Source organism: Carassius carassius, unplaced genomic scaffold (genome assembly GCF_963082965.1).
Source record: "Carassius carassius unplaced genomic scaffold, fCarCar2.1 SCAFFOLD_96, whole genome shotgun sequence".
Taxonomy (NCBI): Eukaryota; Metazoa; Chordata; class Actinopteri; order Cypriniformes; family Cyprinidae; genus Carassius; species Carassius carassius.
The window spans coordinates 2501-20082 of NW_026775102.1; the positions used below are offsets into that span (position 1 = coordinate 2501).

The 17582-nt window shown below is 41.8% G+C and overlaps 1 protein-coding gene across 1 annotated transcript in view; it reads left to right on the forward strand.

Moving 5' to 3' along the window:
* Positions 1 to 16133, forward strand: part of LOC132136702 (transcription factor 20-like) — a 16659-nt gene extending 526 nt beyond the window's left edge. Inside the window, exons 2-6 of the mRNA XM_059547284.1 lie at positions 5878 to 13671; positions 13924 to 14017; positions 14102 to 14200; positions 15593 to 15657; positions 15688 to 16133. Coding sequence (XP_059403267.1) covers positions 6796 to 13671; positions 13924 to 14017; positions 14102 to 14200; positions 15593 to 15657; positions 15688 to 15810 — 7257 coding nt within the window. The 5' untranslated portion in view covers positions 5878 to 6795 and the 3' untranslated portion in view covers positions 15811 to 16133. The remainder of the gene's footprint in view (positions 1 to 5877; positions 13672 to 13923; positions 14018 to 14101; positions 14201 to 15592; positions 15658 to 15687) is intronic.
* The last annotated feature ends 1449 nt before the right edge of the window (positions 16134 to 17582 follow it).

The following is a 17582-nucleotide window of genomic DNA, read 5'->3' on the forward strand; positions in this document are numbered from 1 at the left end:
TGTGTGACGAGTTTGTTATAAATCTAGCGTTTCTGTGTGGATCCGAGCCGTGCTAAAGAGCTAATGCTAATGTGCTGCTATGATGGAGGAGGTTTGATTTCTAGATGGTTCCGAGTCTATATTATGTCGGTGCTCCATCATTACAACAGATTGTGATTTCGCCTCATGAACACACACACACACACACACACACACACACACACACACACACACACACACACACACAGAGTGATAGTCTCGCTGTTATCATCATCGTCATCATCATGTTGTTTGTTATTGTTTCAGTGTTTCTCAGGTAATGACAGAAGCCTGATTACACTGTGAAGAGCATCATCTTCACACACACACACACACACACACACACACTTGTTTAGTTAGTGGATCAGTTACAGGACTAGTTTGACTGGTGAACACCTCGGTAGTAAACTCACTGCTATTACACGAGACACAATAGACACCTGTCTACATGACTAATGATCCCATTAAAGAGCCTGGGACCCTCATTAAACACTCGGCTAATTAATCACACACACCGTAGAGCTGTCAGTTTCACATAAAGGCTAGTAGACGTATTACAGGTGAGCAGACACCCTAAAAAATATCTTGTAGACGTTTCCGTGATGCATGTCTGTCATATTTATGTCACATGGATGTCTTTAGGGGCATAACACACACACACACTCAGTTTCATCCTTCACATCTCCAAAAGTCTTTAGTTTTATCATATTCATAAGAAACCATGTCCAGATCCAGCGTCCAGCTGGGCCTTGTTTATAAAACCTTCCTCAACAAACAGAAAAGCACTACATCCACTGTTTACTGGGATCTTGAAAACAAAAGCCATGCGGGACACCTTGTTAAAGAATGAGACATTCAGTATGCGATACAATACTGTGACATTGTGACTTTGCTTTCCATAAATTGCAGACATGATTAAAGGCAAGTGAACAGTCAGTGAAATTAAAAAGAAAGAAAAAGGGGGTAAAAGATAAAATAAACCGTAGTATTTAGGGACAGAAATGTAATAATTAAATGTAAAGTAACGCTGCATGGTGTTCAGTGAATGAATGAATTTGAGGTTATTTTTGTTGTTTGATTAACATTAGTGAAATATTCATCTACACGTGTTTATCCATAACCGACTGTGTTCATGAGAATGATCATCTAGACGCTACTACTAACATAATTCTGAGTGTATGTCTCGTTGTGGAATAAAGGTAAATTATGTGGAAAATAACGCATTTTTAATAATCGAAGCATGAACACACGTTCGACTGCACCCTATAAACACAATCAAGCCTCGAGAAACACCACAGAACTGCCGTTTAACAGACATCACGCTTCAGTCGTGTTTCCTTCAATGCAGTGAAGGAAAGACTCGGTGCGTAGTGCAATAACAGTGGAATAATCCAGTTTCTGTATCTTTAGTCATTAAAAACATGTCTAATTAATTGAGTTCATGAAACATATTAAAACTAATAACTTATGATAATTGTAACAATAACCCAGGGCCCTTTGCTAATGTTTTTGCATTAATTGTTGTTTTATTTTGCGCAGGTTTAGAGATTTGTGTTGTGTTTCTCGCAGTAACTGAGCTACACGTGTCAGGCCTCGAGAACAAAAGATCCAGGAAGGTTGGCTCCTATAAGAAAACAATACTTATCTTTTTAGGTGCCATGGAATAATTTACTATTATTATTATTTATATTTTAACATTTAAATCGAACTGTCTTGTGTTTATGTCTCATCTTTTCTTGACTTTATCAGCATTTAAATCTATCTTGTAGATGGGTTCATTTAAAGTAGGAACTAAATGTATACATGTACAAAGAATTGTTAATAATCTGGACCAATATCTCCATCAACAAGCTTCTACAAACGCAGTATTAATTATGTGATATTTCAGAATCAGAATGTTTAATAGTGATATTTTAAATGGTTTGGGGGGGGGGGGTATGTGAGTCATTCTTTCAGACAGCTGATTGAACACTTGTCTGTTGTTAGATGATAATTGATGCTATGGCACGACATGGCATCAGTGGCGGCTCCAGACAATTTTGATTTGGGGGGCAATGGGGGGTCCTGGTCATTTCAAGGGGGGTCTCATGAAAACCAACAAAAAATACAGTGGACACGGCTAATAACTGCATATTACTGCTACTAAACAACAAAAACAACACAACATATCAATTACTTTGTTTTTAATTAATTAATCAATTACAGTTTGCAAACAGTATGCTCAAACTTTAAAGGGTTGGTTCACCCAAATATGATAATTATGTCCTTAATAACTCACCCTCATGTCGTTCCAAACCCGTAAGACCTCCGTTTATCTTCAGAACACAGTTTAAGATATTTTAGATTTAGTCCGAGAGCTCTCAGTCCCTCCATTGAAGCTGTGTGTACGGTCTACTGTCCATGTCCAGAAAGGGAAGAAAAACATCATCAAAGTAGTCCATGTGACATCAGAGGGTCAGTTAGAATATTTTGAAGCATCGAAAATACATTTTGGTCCAAAAATAGCAAAAACTACGACTTTATTCAGCATTGTCTTCTCTTCCGTGTCTGTTGTGAGAGAGTTCAAAACAAAGCAGTTTGTGATATCCGGTTCACGAACGAATCATTCGATGTAACCAGATCTTCTTGAACCAGTTCACCAAATCGAACTGAATCGCTTGAAACGGTTCTCGTCTCCAATACGCATCAATCCACAACTGACTTAACTTTTTTACCGTGGCTGACTCCCTCTGAACAGGGCCGTGCAGACACCTTTGGAGGGGCAGGTGCTCGAAGTATAAAAGGGGCACATGGAACAAGGCTTTAAATGGCGCTGGTCTAAATATCAGTACAGCAATATATTGTGATGCATTCCTTGCTGATTCACGTATAGATATGGATGATTATGTGTTGATACAGCAGCAAATGCTTTGATGCAGTTTTGAAAAAGAAACAATAGAGAAGACAATTTTAAGTTTAAAATAATAATAATAGCTCTGGGATTAGAAACTGAAATGTCTTAAATTGTCCCAACCTGATGGCTTTTTCTTCTCTGTTCTACAGAATAATTAAGAACAGCTGTTATAGTAAAAACTATAGGAAACGCTCGTGCCTCTACATGTTCCTCTTTCTCACCAGCCTCTGTCTCCTGGCTTGCTGTTACCTGCTCTCTTTCTGTCACTTGTGCCTCTACATGTCCCTCTTTTTCTTCCTCATCTGATCTATTACTTTCCACTCTCTGTCCATCTAGGAACAAGGCTCAATTTACTATTTCAGCATTAATCTATTATTTTAACCATCACTTCTACTCTTACACCTAATCAAGAAGTCCACCTTAAATATTGATACAAAACATAAAAAACTGATACAAATGACAGGCTACATGTGTTATTCATATCCTTCACACTGCACTTTGATGTCACGTATATTATGCATTTTTTTATTGACATTGATATATTTACATTTATTTCCAGAGAGATATTATTGAGTTTACAGTTGGGTGACCATATGCGCCGGTCATACGGGACACGTCCCAGCCAGGATTTAAATATTGCCCGAAATATCCAGGTTTTGGCTATTTGCACTATGCAGGTTGATCGTTGCGTAACATTCATGAGAGCTATAAAGAGCAGAGCAGACGGCTCCTTATGCTTCCGAATCGCTTTCACGGGTTTGTTCGTTCGTGTGACTTGAAGCATTGGGGTGCACTTTGTTTTTTGTCTTTTTTTGGGATTTGGTCGCAGCGACGCTTCAAGTCAATCGACAGAACAAACACGTGCGCATATTTGCATCGCTTTGATCATTCCCTCTAGATCTCACCTTCTCACACGCAGCCCTACGATTGGTCGATTGTGTACAATACCTGCATGTTATTGGTCAATCTGCTCTGGATGTTTTATATTTTAATTCATTTCTGAATTGTTTTTATTTTTATAATGATAATTCAGAGAATGAGAAAATCTGAATAAGCCTTACCAGTGTTTTGATGATTATTTTTAAGGCACTCTACGTGTTAAAAAATAAATAAGTACTGTAATATAATACTAGTTTAGTCAAATAACATAAAAAGACCAGACCCCTCGATGCCTGTGAGACTTTTCTCCCTCAAACAGCACGCTAGCGTTACTCTACACTACAGACTACACACAGCAATATAAACAACATATCTGCATGTTCTCACATCACATCGTTCTTGTAAAAGAATGAGTAAATACACATCAAAATCACTTCGCTGAGAATGAAACACCACTCACCAGCTGCCACGGTGTTAATAATATCCTCTAGCAATTAAAACATGTGCGTGCAGCTTGAGAGGAATCGTCCCGCTCGGATGAGGTGAAAGGTCATCAATCATGTGGGTCTTTTTATTTACGGCTAAATTATAATTAATACATTGTACTAATATTATGATTGGGCGTGGGCAGGCATTCACAAAAGGGCATGTTATAACAAAACAATTGCAAGGAAATTTTGCTTTGACAAAAGGGCACTTAAGGGGCAAAGGAGCAGGAGCAGGTGCTCATGTGAACCGGTTCTTTCGGACAGTTCGATCAAATAAACCGGTTGAAAAAAAAAAAAATCCGGTTCACCGGTTCTTTTGCGCTCGACGTAATGGCGTCATTGGCGATGATTGCCCTTGATTCAAGCCTTCGGTTTACCTGGGCTCATAACACTAGCACAGAATCAGTTCAGAATCAATCACCAAAAGAATCAGTTCGGTTCAGACGCTCTGTGTGTCGGTCTGCTTCACGCTGTATCACACATGCACAGTATCATCAGCTCCTCGGTTCTCCAATCGGACTCGTCTGACAGAAACGGTTCTCGTTCAGTGTATGAATAAATATCGAAATAATTATTATTTATTATTGTTCTGCGTAGTTTGAAAAGAGACATTTTTTAATCTTTATCATGGATATATATATATATATATATTTTATATTTTTTAATCAGGAAAAGGGTGGGGGGTCAAATGGGGGGTCAAGGCATTTTTTGGCAGTGTCTTGAGACCCCCCAAGACCACCGATGTTTGATAGGGAGCCAGTGCAGTGTTGACAGGACCGGGCTAATATGGTCATACTTCCTGGTTCTAGCTGCTGCATTAAGCAGAAGGAACAAAGGATTTAACTGTTCTGTCCATTCTTCTTTGAATTTTCAGATTTCATCAATGTCTTTGCATTCATAATCAAATTCATCGCTGTGTAATTGCCATTATAAAGATCCTTTCTTCATGAACGCAGTCAAAGTTTTTTTGGAAAATAATCCATAGAGTCCATGTAATGCAAGTTCAACAGATCTTGAAGTTGACACTTCAGAGACATGCAAAGTCAACATGATGGTAATCCATATAAGCAGAGTTGATGGATCAGTGTCTTCTGAAGCAAAACGATAGGGGTGATGGAGACAAATACCAATACTCACCTATGACTCTTGGCCAGAAGTGTTGATTTGTGATTCAGAAAGATTTTAGTAGTTTAACTTCAGAAGATATTGATAACCATCGTGTTGGTTTCGTTTTTTTTTTAAGCATCCACTTTGTGGAGATCTCACACATGTGCAATACATTGACTCAAACAAATGGATTATTTTCTAAAAATCTTAATTTGTGTTCATTTTAAGAAAGTCAGTCAAATAGGCTGACACCTGCGATGGCATGACTTTGAGTAATTGACGAGAGAATTTTCATTTTTTGTTGGAGGATCCCCATAACATCTCAGAAAATGAGATGGCCATTTTAATGTTCGAATGTAGGCTGACTACAGACAAATAGCCTTTAGACTAAGTGTACCTGAGATGATATTTGGTTGTTAAAAGTATACTAATGCAAAAAAACTAAAGCAAAGTTCTCATTTAATAAGAGCTGTGTTTTCCATCTGTTTTCAGAAAATCTCAAGATTCCTGCTTCCAAAGAGAGAAAGACACTATAATATTAAGAGGTTCGGATTCAACTGGTTGGCATGGACTGACCACAGAAAACCTGAAGCCAGGACCAGCAACACTGAAACATACCTTATAGTTACAGGCAAGGAATGGACGATCAAAACAAAACAACAAACTTGGACTGAATAACTAACATGGGAAAAGGCAAATGTTTGGATACAGCTGGAAAAAAATTGTTGGCACAGATCTTTGTGAAACCTGGCTTGAACACGTGCCCAAAATCCCTGTTACACAGAAAATATGAAAAAAAATCATGATCTTGAAGTACTGATCTTTCTCAAGCTATTTTCAGTGTCAGTGAATGCATGTGCCAACTGGAGAGAGTTTTTGTATTTGTTTTATTTTTATTTTTTTGTCTGTTGCAAACCTGTTCCTGAACTATTATAAATCTACTGCATGGCTCCACATCCGTTACCAAATGGCAAGGAGATGTTTCACACTACAGTATCAAGATATTGACATTCTCTTAATGAAACTTAACTGAGTTGCTGTTTTGGTGGAGTATTTTTACCTCTTTGCTAATAGACATTTTGTGATAACACTAAACCTTCATTCATAATTTTTTCACAGAGATCTTTGGATCTAGTGCCAAACCACGTAGTGGCATTTGTGACACAGTTTCTTTTAATGAATGTGTAGCTGCTGCATTTCCCATCTTTACATTTGTTTTTAGGTTTTAACTTGAGCAGCAAATTGAATCTCCCGATTTTCTAAATCTCAAGACATTTGCAGGGTCCTGCTATATTGCTGCTACAGATGTGAGTTTAGATTTCTAATACTTAGCATTCCAGTTTGCCATTTGGGTCCTTTTGATAAGAAGGGCTGCCAATAGCACCATTTGGAAAAACTCTACACACAAAAATGCAGAATTTTCCCAACAGTCCAGTCCCTCTTCATCCGGGGTTTAGCCGGGCAGTTAGTGTTGTTGGTTCCCCATATCAACCCCACCCTACAGACCTTCAGATATCTCCCAGAAACTCAGAGGACTATGCGACCAGGCAGCAAGCTCAACCTAACCTGCAGAGCCATGGTCAGCACCTGCACCCGCGGAGCCAACAGCATCTTCTACACGCTCCCCCTGTACACGGCTATGGATCCAGAAGAGCAGCTGGAGAGCTGACACAGGGAAACACTCACAGTGGAGGAGGGAACTCTTACCGTAAGGACAGTGTGGATTATTATTTTTCAGTGAGTGGACGAGAAAGAAGCAGAAGAGGCGGAGCTGCATATGGTGCAGGATTTAGATACTCAAACGTGGATGGACATGCACCTAATCAGTACCACTTATCTGGTTCAGGGTCATCTTCTGGAATGATTTCTCCCTACTCTATGGATTACGGCTCCAGCAGTGTCTCTGCAGTTGGGAGTAGTAATAGCAGTGGCGCTGGTTGCTTTTCTCCTTCCCAGCAATACAGTCTGGCTCATACTGCTTCAGTACAATCAGGTGCTCAGATGCATCAACTTCAGCATGGACAGAGATATCAAGGATTGCACCAAGGTCAGCATCAGCGGACATACCCGATTTCTGGAAACAGAATACCCCCTCAGTTTGGACACTATGCCCTCCTTAATGCAACCGCAGACTCTACTGGAATATATAACTCTCCACCACTAAGGTACGGCACGAGTAGCAGCAGCACGGATGCCAAAATGAATAACTCTCCCACTCAGTCTAATCCAAATACTCATACAAGTTCATCTGCTTCTAACAGCTGTGAGAATATGGGACCAAGCTACACATCATCTGCATATTCGCCGCAATCTCATTCCCTTCACAAGCATGCCCCCCATTCCCAGCGTACCTCTCAGCTCAGCACTGGAGCAGATTATGATCCCTCCATCAAAATGCAGCACCAAGGACATTTGCACACCAAACTGCCCCATTCTTCGGTGTCCTCCAGCCCTGCTCTGCCTTCACATCCCTCTCAAGACATCGCCAAATCTCCCTTGCACTCTCAAAGTCAACAGGCTCGCATTCATCAGAACTTCAGTCCCATATCTAATCCCTCTCCTGGTCCATCTGCAGTACAGTCTCCGAGCTGCAGCTCCTCTTCGTCTCCACTAATGGGGAGTTCTGAAGGAAACAATGTTGTTATTCATCTGCAGCCATCATCAAACCCCTCTGTTCCAAATGCTCGCAGCAGCCAAAGCCATGGACGTCTTCTGCAGGCCGTACCTCAGCTGAGCCCCACTCCCAATTCAAATAGCAGCATCAGTAGTTGTGGTAGTGGCGTAGGCACTAAAGCAGCTGTATTGAACCACGGTGCAGAGGTGGGTCATGCTGCCATGAGTCAGAACCGAATGAGACGAGGTCTTCGGGGCGGTCCAGGGGAAGATGGCTCCCTGTACCCTCATGACAAACTCTTGCAGGACCCTGGACTAAATAGTCTCAATGCTCTGACCTCTCAAGTGGAGAATCTACCTAATACAGTGCAGCACATGCTTCTACCAGATACTGTGCTGCCCCTAAAGAAAAGCAGAGACAGTGCACATCACCTTCAGGTGCAGCAAGGATCACAGTCTTTTCTTTGCAACCAAAACAAATCTGGTAATTCCAGCGCCAGCGGTCAGACCTCAGTGAATGAAGAGAGTTCTGAGATGCTGGAAGCAAAAGGGGAACAACAAGTAGAATGTGAGCCACAAAGCTACCCATCATCACAGAGTCAGATGCCGTCGGAAGCGAGGCAACAAGTATTGGATCTCCAGGTCAACACTGGAGTCCTTTCAACAGCTTCAAAACAACTGTCTCAAGCAAATACACCAGAAACCCTGACTCCCTCCTCTTCTTCACCACCATCATCAGTTCATGCTTCTGCGGAACCCAGCCCAAAACAACCAGTTTATCCCCCTGCCCCACCATCTCCTATTCACTCAGCACATCCAAACTGTGTGGCAGAAAAATACCTTCATGATGATGATGATGATAGTGTAACGAAGGGATGCAAAATCAAAATGATAAAAGATGAAGAAAGCGAAGTTGAAAATGCAGATCCTTCCTGTGATAGAGAGAATTCAGAGAACAAACGTTCAGTCCCTCCTACAAAAGATGAAGCAAAGTCTGATGCAAAGGAATTTGAAAGTCAGAGTAAAAATGAGAATGTTTCAGAGCAACATAATTTTGGAGGTGTTGGAGTTATTGTCTCTGCTCGATCTGAAGGGAATACTGAGTCAAGCAAGCACACAGGAGCCAGATCTCCACGTTATGGTGTTTCTCATTACTCAAACAAACACAGCAAACCTGGGGGGGACCAACGTGATGTGAATGTCTTAAGAGAGACTAGACATCACAATGGAGAAGGGGGGATGTGCATGGAAAAATATGTGTCACAGTATGATATTTCCCCTAAACAAGAATTTGGCCAAAACCCTCAGCCCTCTATTCAGTCTCACCCAGGATCATTTAAATACAGTAATCCTGACGTACATTATAATGCTGCAAAGAGCAAAGGGAAGTTAGGACTAGGGAGTAGTATGGGCACAAACAGATGCCAGAATTATCATCAGCTGGAGGCCAGCTATGGGTCTATTGGCAGGAAGGAGATTGGTGTTTTTGGTATGGAAGTGGGAAGGGCTATCGTCTCAAGAAGTCAAGATAGCAGTTCTCAATTTCACCAATCACTTCCAAGTCTTTTGCAAGAAGTGCTCCAGGGCCATCACTTAGATAGACGCTATGGCCGTCCTGACCAGACATCTAGTGTTCACCAACAGCCTCAAGATACATCGCAGTACCGTTATCAAACTAGATTACCTTATAGTATGAATGAAAATTTGAGTTCACATGCAATGGGCTCTCAAACACTTATAAGTGGACTTAATGGCAAGTTCAGACAAATGGCCTCTGGGAAACCACCAAATTCAAGTCAAAATCAGGGACCAGATAATGATATTGTTTTAGGCCCTCCTCATCCCTCTTGGGATTCTGAAGCACATAAGCCCAATGTGACTCATGGGATCTCTCTAGAGCAAGGCAAAACCAGTCTGTCCCCCAGCCAGTCCTCCCACATGGAGCAGTGTTTAGATCTCACAACAGGAGTTCCTTCAAAGCACATTAACTTGGCTGACTATTCTTTGCAGCACAGAAAACCACCCAGATATGGTACCTCTTCTTCTGCTGTGGAACAATTGCTTTTACAGGAAGCTGAGCCATTGGCATGCGGTGTAGGTCCTATCTGTCACACTCAATCTCAGACATCCTCAGGACGCCGTTCAGTAATCTGTGATGTGTCCCCTTCTCGACGAACAACACCAGAAAGAGAGAGAGGACACTCTGGGACTTCTGGACCCTCTGTCATTCAGCAGCAATTTTCTTCATCTGGGTCAAATGAGCAAGAAGGTAAGGAAGAAATAAAAGTAAAGAAAGCACAAAAAAAGGAGGACTCATCAAAGTCTGAAACTGCAGGACAAAACACAGATGGTTACTGTAGCATGCCACCCAGTAAGGAATGTAGTAAGCCCCTTCATCCCCTTGTAGATGTTGATTTCGATATAGAAAAGACCAACAGTGCCAAAGGCAAAAGTGAAGCCACCAGCAACCTTCCATATCTTTTGCAAATGTCCTCAAATCCCTTGTCCTCACCTCCAAGGCACCAGTCATTCTCGCAGGCTGTTGACGGTTTCAGAGCATATGGTTTCAGTGACACTGTGGATGGACCAAAAATTATCTCCCATCCTAGACCTCATCAACCATTCCACACAGTATCAGCCTATTCTAAAACCACACCATCTACTAACAAGTTACAAGCATTTCCACAGAGTTTACCTCCTCACGAGAGACCCGACTGGACTCCTGACAGACAAAGGCTAAGAGGTATGGATAGGCACATTCCTCAGAGACTTTCTGAACAGAAGGGAAAATCCCAAGCTTCAAGTGATATCCTGCCCAGTCAGCATCACCAATCTCGACAGCACCCTTATCCCAGTTCACACTTTGACATGAAAATGTGTTACACTTATCCTGAAAGAGAGGGGGCTGGACAACCCACTACAGTCCCTCATGAGCATGTAGGTTCCAGGCCAGTCACAAATGCTGTCCCCAAACCTGGAGAAGATGGCATTTCAGATAAGAGTGCGGATGACACAGCCAAATCTTTCCACTCACTGGCTCCGGTTGATGCTGTTAGCCCTGCTGAGCAACCTGGTAAGACTAGCCAAGGGATTCATCAGGGGCAGAGAGCAACCAAAACTGGAACATTGACTGAAACCAACCCTTTAATCATGAGAAGGAGAGTTAGATCTTTTATTTCTCCAATTCCAGCTAAGAGGCAGCATCAGGATGTTCCAGGTCAGCGACCAGGATCAGCTTATCACTCCCCACTATCTCAATCCCACTCTGAATCGAAACTTGCAACCAACAATGGTTCTGGCAGTACTGATACTCAGACAAAATTGTCATCTCCCAAAACACAGTATTGTATATCCAGTGCTAATTCACCTTCTCAGCCCAAAGCAAAGTTTCTGCCCCCCAGGAAGGGTCATGGACTAAAACTTGAGGCGATTGTGCGGAAAATTACTCCCAGCGTGAAAAAAAATGACTTCCACAATAGTCACGTGGAATCTAATTTTTCAGAAGTATCTCATTACGCCTCTGACATACCAGACCCTGAGGGTGGTACATCTTTTTCTAGTGTTTCTCAAGGAGAGGAGTCATGCTTATCTTACCTTGATGATTCTCCTACTTTAGATGATCTTATGCCATACAGAGTAGTTGAAGATGCGTTCTCCTGTGATTCTCAGACCCTCAAACTAGGTGCAACAGCTTCTAGCACTAGTGCCCTCAGGAGTTTGCCAAAAGATTTTGACTTTGGATTAGGTGCTGCTGGATCTTCAAGGGCATTGGGTGAAAGTGATAAGGATGATTTTACTTTGTTAGGACCCCTTCCACCAGCTCCTCCATTACCTTGTCCTGTACAGGGATCTCCTCCATCTTCTTCTGCATTGTCTGACATACAGCAGTTCACAAACACTTATCAACAGCTGGAAACCCGACGAGGTGAGCAGTCGGCTGCTAACCTGCTGAAGCAGAAACTAGAAGAGACTGGCATGGGCTTTGATGATTACCCAGGTGGGGATTACTATGGGACCACCACTGGCCACAGTCAGAGCCCTGGGCACCACCTTCTGTCCAGAGCTGCTCAGCACCAGATGACTTCTCCCAGGTCAACCAGTTCAGAGCCTAAAACATCAGAAAACACTGTCCCAAAAGGTTATTTTCCATCAGGTAAGAAAAAAGGTCGCCCAGTGGGCAGTGTGAATAAGCAGAAACGTGCCCAAGCACAAATTCAGAATACAGCAGCAAGCATACCTGTGGACTCTCTTCCCTCACCCACAGCTGAACCTCAGTCTGTCCCAGCACCAGACACTGCAAGTGAAGTGCTCCAAGTATCAGCACCTCCAGACCAGAAACCCTGTCCATCTTTGTCACCTCCTGCTCAAACCCAGGTGGTGAAAGTGGACGTAGAGAGCGAGGAAATCCAGCCAGAGTTAGATGTGAAGCCTGTCAGACATAGACCGAAAAAGGGGAAAGAGGACAATGAGACTCCTGGCGATCAGAGAAGGAGAAGAAGAGGGATGGCTTCCAAGGAGAAGCTGGACACCCAGGCAAGCAGCAGGGGAAATATCAGCCCATATGGAATTTTATCAGATGCCAGGAGTAACTTATTTACTCCTTACATACATGTGGAAAAAAAGATAGCAGAGATTGGGGCTGTCTGTACAATCATTAACACAGATGATGAAAAATTAAAAGGTGGAGACAAAGCTGGTCACTTGGCAGCTGATGGCCCATTAAATTTCCCTCTGTCATCTCAACTTGTGAGAAAAGAAAAGGAAGATGAAAGAACAAAAGAAAACTGGGTTTCAGAGCCTGTTGATTCTGCCTTGCAGTCAGGGAAGACACTTCCTACATCTGAATATGTTCTGCCAGGGCCTGTGTTATCAGAGACTGGACTTACTGGTCACCTCCTATGCTGCCTTTGCCAGAAATGGGCCAACTACAAACATCTCGGGGATCTTTATGGTCCTTTTTACCCAGCTGAGTATGCAGCCAAGCTCCCTAAGAACCAACCTCAAGTCCGACAAACCTTGTCCAACCATGGGGCATCTACAACAGGTTTCAGTATGACATCCGTTCCAATAGAAACTACTCCCCAGGATACAAGATTTCAGGACTCTCAGAATATCAAGTCATCTACAGATAGTGATTGCACAGTAAGTCAGGCGACAAACTCAACATCTCCAGCCACCACCATTGGCACTGTCTCGCCCAGCATGGGTGAAGAAATGCCTTTCCAGAATGTTAAGATGAGCAGCTCCACCTCAAAGGTAACGGCTCACACCTGGGATCTGGCTGGAGAACTGACAAGCGGGCTGGGCACATCAAAAGCTCAAGAACTGAATGGTGAAATTGTTTTGCAGCAGTTGCATGTCGAAAATACACAGCAAAGGCCACAGCACAGAAAACTGACATCCCATCCACGCTTCAAACGCAGACATAAGTCCAGTGAGGATTTACCTCGAACTGTCCCCATCAACAGCAAAGCATCCCTGCCCTTCCAGCCTCCCCCACCCAGCCTGGACTCTCTGGATCCCATGGCCCAAATGGCCCAGCTCCCACTTGTGCCTCTGGACCCCGAGGAGCTGTGGGTGCATGAGGGCTGCATCGTTTGGACCAGTGGTGTGTACCTGGTCAATGGGAGACTGTATGGCCTTCAGGAGGCACTAGATGGTGCTAGAGATACAGTAAGTGGAAAGTGCTGCAGTTTGTTGGCTTGCTGTATTTTGTGAAAATTAGTGTCAGAATCAATTTAAGGATTGCATGTGTAATTATTGCAATATAACAATATATTTGCGAATAATTTCAGAAAAACTAAATTGATTAGTGCGATTATTATTATTTTTTAATTGATTGACAGCACTAGTTAAAACACTTGTTTCAAATATAGGGAAACTGTGTATTTTCCCCATAACGCTTGTGACATTTGCACTCTTCAGAGCTGCTCTCATTGTGAGATGGTGGGCTCCACACTTGGCTGCTACAGTAAAGGCTGCACGCTGAGCTACCACTACCTTTGTGCCATAGAAGCAGGTGAGACGTGACACCACCTTGGTCTGCACTTAAAAAAAAAAAAACGTTTAGTACTAAATCCTTCTTTTTCTGATCTCAATCTAGATTGCTCTCTAAATGAAGACAACTTTTCTCTAAGATGTCCAAAGCACAAGGTACGAGACCAAGACTTCACATCTAATGTGGAAATGTCAAGAAGTACCAAGATGGATATTTGGGAGGCATTTTTATTTTTCATGGAGCCTAAATGTATATCGTAGTTTCTGTGACGTGTGAAACTGATATGAGGGTTTATCAATATGCAAACATGATGGTTCAGTATGTACCTCGTTTTTGACGTCAGTTTGGTGTGGCTTGATATAAATCTTAAACAGTGTTTTACTGAACAAATGCCTCTTTCTATAATTGAATTCACTTAGAACTAAACTTTTCTTGGGGATGAAAATCTGCCTCCGCTTCTAAACTATAAGGAGCCCTTTTGCAAAAAAAGGCACTTGCACTGCAGTTCGACTTAAATCTGACAAGGCATCTGTAATATGTTTTGTTATAAAGAGCAACACATAAAACAGAGTTTGGCTAATGTATGTTTCTGTTGATGGATTCGCATTCTGGCGTCCAAATACATACAACAGCGATGAATAAAAGCAACATGGACAAACCAGTCAGTCTTTGTTCAGTGTGAATGCTAGAATTGAGCCAGCAACTCATCACCAAACATTAGTGACTTGTACAAGATGGGTACACTAACTGTTGGATCAGAGATGGAAACACAATTCGTAAAAACGTGTATTATGTTTCCATTTTTGTTGCCACAGTTTTGGAAGTGCCTTTTTCTGTTCTGAAGAAGAGGGGTGCAAATACGTCTGTCCATATAGTGTATGTACAAGTCATTGGTGCTTGGTGTTGAGTTTTTAGCTCAAGCTCACGCCAGTCGAGTTCTTCCACACTGACTCAGTCCATCATTTCAATATACAGAGGCATCATCTTGTTCGAATAAAAAAGGATTCGGTCCAAACTGTTGTTATAAAATTAGAAGCACACAATTTCCTAGAACATCATTATATGCTTAAACATTAAGATTTGTATTGTAAAGTGGTCAAACCTGTTCATTAGAAGGGGGTCCCAATACTTTTGGCAATATAGTGTTTCTAAAAATTGTTGAATCAAGATGCATTTATTTTACAAGTAAAATGACTTAAGATGTCACGTCTTGTTTTCAGAAAAAAGTATAAATCTTTCTTAATTTTTTATTAAAACGAGCCAAAATATCTGTCTAGCCTTTGTAAGATTATTTTTATTACCCCATTGGCAGATACCTTCGCTTGTTTTAAGCAAAAACTAACAAAATTGTGATAATTTTTTTTTTTTTTTTTGAAAATGGAGCTTAATATTTTAATTCATGTTACTTGTGAAGTAAATGCATCTTGATTGAAGAAGGTTCAGATATCAAGAGAAGCATGGTAAGAAAGCCCCTGTTGCATGTATCTGTGCTGTTGCTTGTAGCTGGTGTTTAGGCCGTGTTGCAGCAGCCGTGTGTGACCGTGTGTTTTGTGCTGCTCTGTGTGTGTGTGTGTGTGTGTGTGTGTGTGTGTGGCCAGGCCTGGAGCGGCGTGTCTGCAGCAGTGGGAGCGAGGACGAGCGCTCCCTCGGACAGTCCTGCTCTGATCAGACGTGAGTGTGTCTCCTCAGACTCCCTCGCTGTGCTCGAGCGCTGTGATCAAACCCTGTGCTGTGCTTCGCTCCAGCAGAGACTGTGCCCAGCCGGACGCCAGCCCTGGACGCAGAGCTCCGAGACGTTCTCTAAAGAGCACTGACCTCTCTCGGTGTCACGCCGGGGACAGCAGAGCTGAACCAGAGGACCGGTGCTTACACCACTTATATGTAGTACTTCATCATAACCCGTATTATCATTATTTTAAGCCTCGCTATTGTTTTAATCAGTATTTTACTCTTAGAGTGAGCGTTTTTTCCACACCAGGACCAGCCGTTATGACATCACCGCCGTTGCCACAGAGACACTGTTGTCATGACGACACACAAATACTGCCTTCGAAGGTGTGCCTGTACGTGTGTGTGTGTGTGTGTGTGTGTGTGTGTGTGTGTGTGTGTGTTCGTATTGTCCACCTGCGGGGGTTTGTGCTGTACATGAGAGACAGGAAACACAGTGTTTGGGGCAGGAAGAAAGCGCCGGCTCTGAACATCGGCTGTGAAGGGCTCGGCCCACACAGACACTTCCAGCTGAACTCATCAACAGAACAATGGCTGTCATTATGAAAACATGTACTAGAAAACTGTCACTATGCTTCTGACTCATGATTACAGTTATACGATGTCTCTGTCATGGCTGTGCGTCTCTCTCTGGCTGCTGTTACTCTTCTGAATCACTCCTGAAGCTGAAATGTGCCGAGACACAGCGAGATACAGTCCTCTGTGGTTTCAGATCGTTCTAAGATGTTTGGTTCGTCAGCAGGGTTGGTTTGACTGTAGCTACACGGTCTGGCTGATCTTCCTCCAGTGGCAGTGAATACAGTCACAGGATGGTATTTATCAGGCACCGTATAAACCAATGTTTCAGTGCTTTCTAGAGAAGCCTCTTCTGCTCAAGCCTGCATTTATTTGAGCAGAAATGAAGCAGAAGCAGTATTATTGTGAAATATTGTTAGTCTTTTAAAAGCTGTTCATTCTAATATGCTGATTTGATCCTCAAGAAACATTTCTGATTATTAGCAATGTTGAAAACCGTTCCTATGTTTTTCAGGTTTCTTGGATGAAATCGAAAGGTCCAAAGATCAGCATTTATCTGAAATAAAAGGATTTTGTATTATACACTATACCATTCAAAAGCTTGGCGTCTGTGTGTGTGTGTGTGTGTGTGTATATATATATATATATATATATATTTTTTTTTTTTAAGGAAATAAGTTATGGAAATGAAAACCTTTATTTGAATGAACCTTTATTAATTTTACCTGGAAGAAGTCATCTGGTGCTTTAAATTGATCAAAAGTGATGATGAAGACAGTAATGTTACAAAAGATTTCTATTTCATATAAATGCTGTTCTTCTGAACTCTATTCTGAAAAAAATATATTATATTATAATAATAATCAGAAATGTTTCTTGAGCAGTAAATCATCATATTATTCTGATTTCTGAAGATCATGTGACACTGAAGACTGGAGGAATGATGCTGAAAATACAGCGGAGCATCACAGAAATACATTACACTTTAACACAGATTCACACAGAAAACAGATGATTTACAGTAGAATAATATTTCACTATAGTACAGCTTTTGCTGAAACAATAAACCAAACATTATTTTTCCATCAATAATCAAAGCTAGTGTGTTGATTAAGTTAAAGTCCATGATGCACCGGCCAATCAGGATCTAACACAAGATCAGATTCACGGTCATTTTCTGTTCTTGATCATAAATCAGATTAAAATGGCATGAGACAGAGGATCTTACATTTGTGGAGAGATCTGGATCTGCGGTTCGTTTTATTTTATAGATCAAATTACATGGCTGTGTAAATGACTCTGAACGCACTGCACAAACCAGTGTTCAGTTTGAGTTATATTT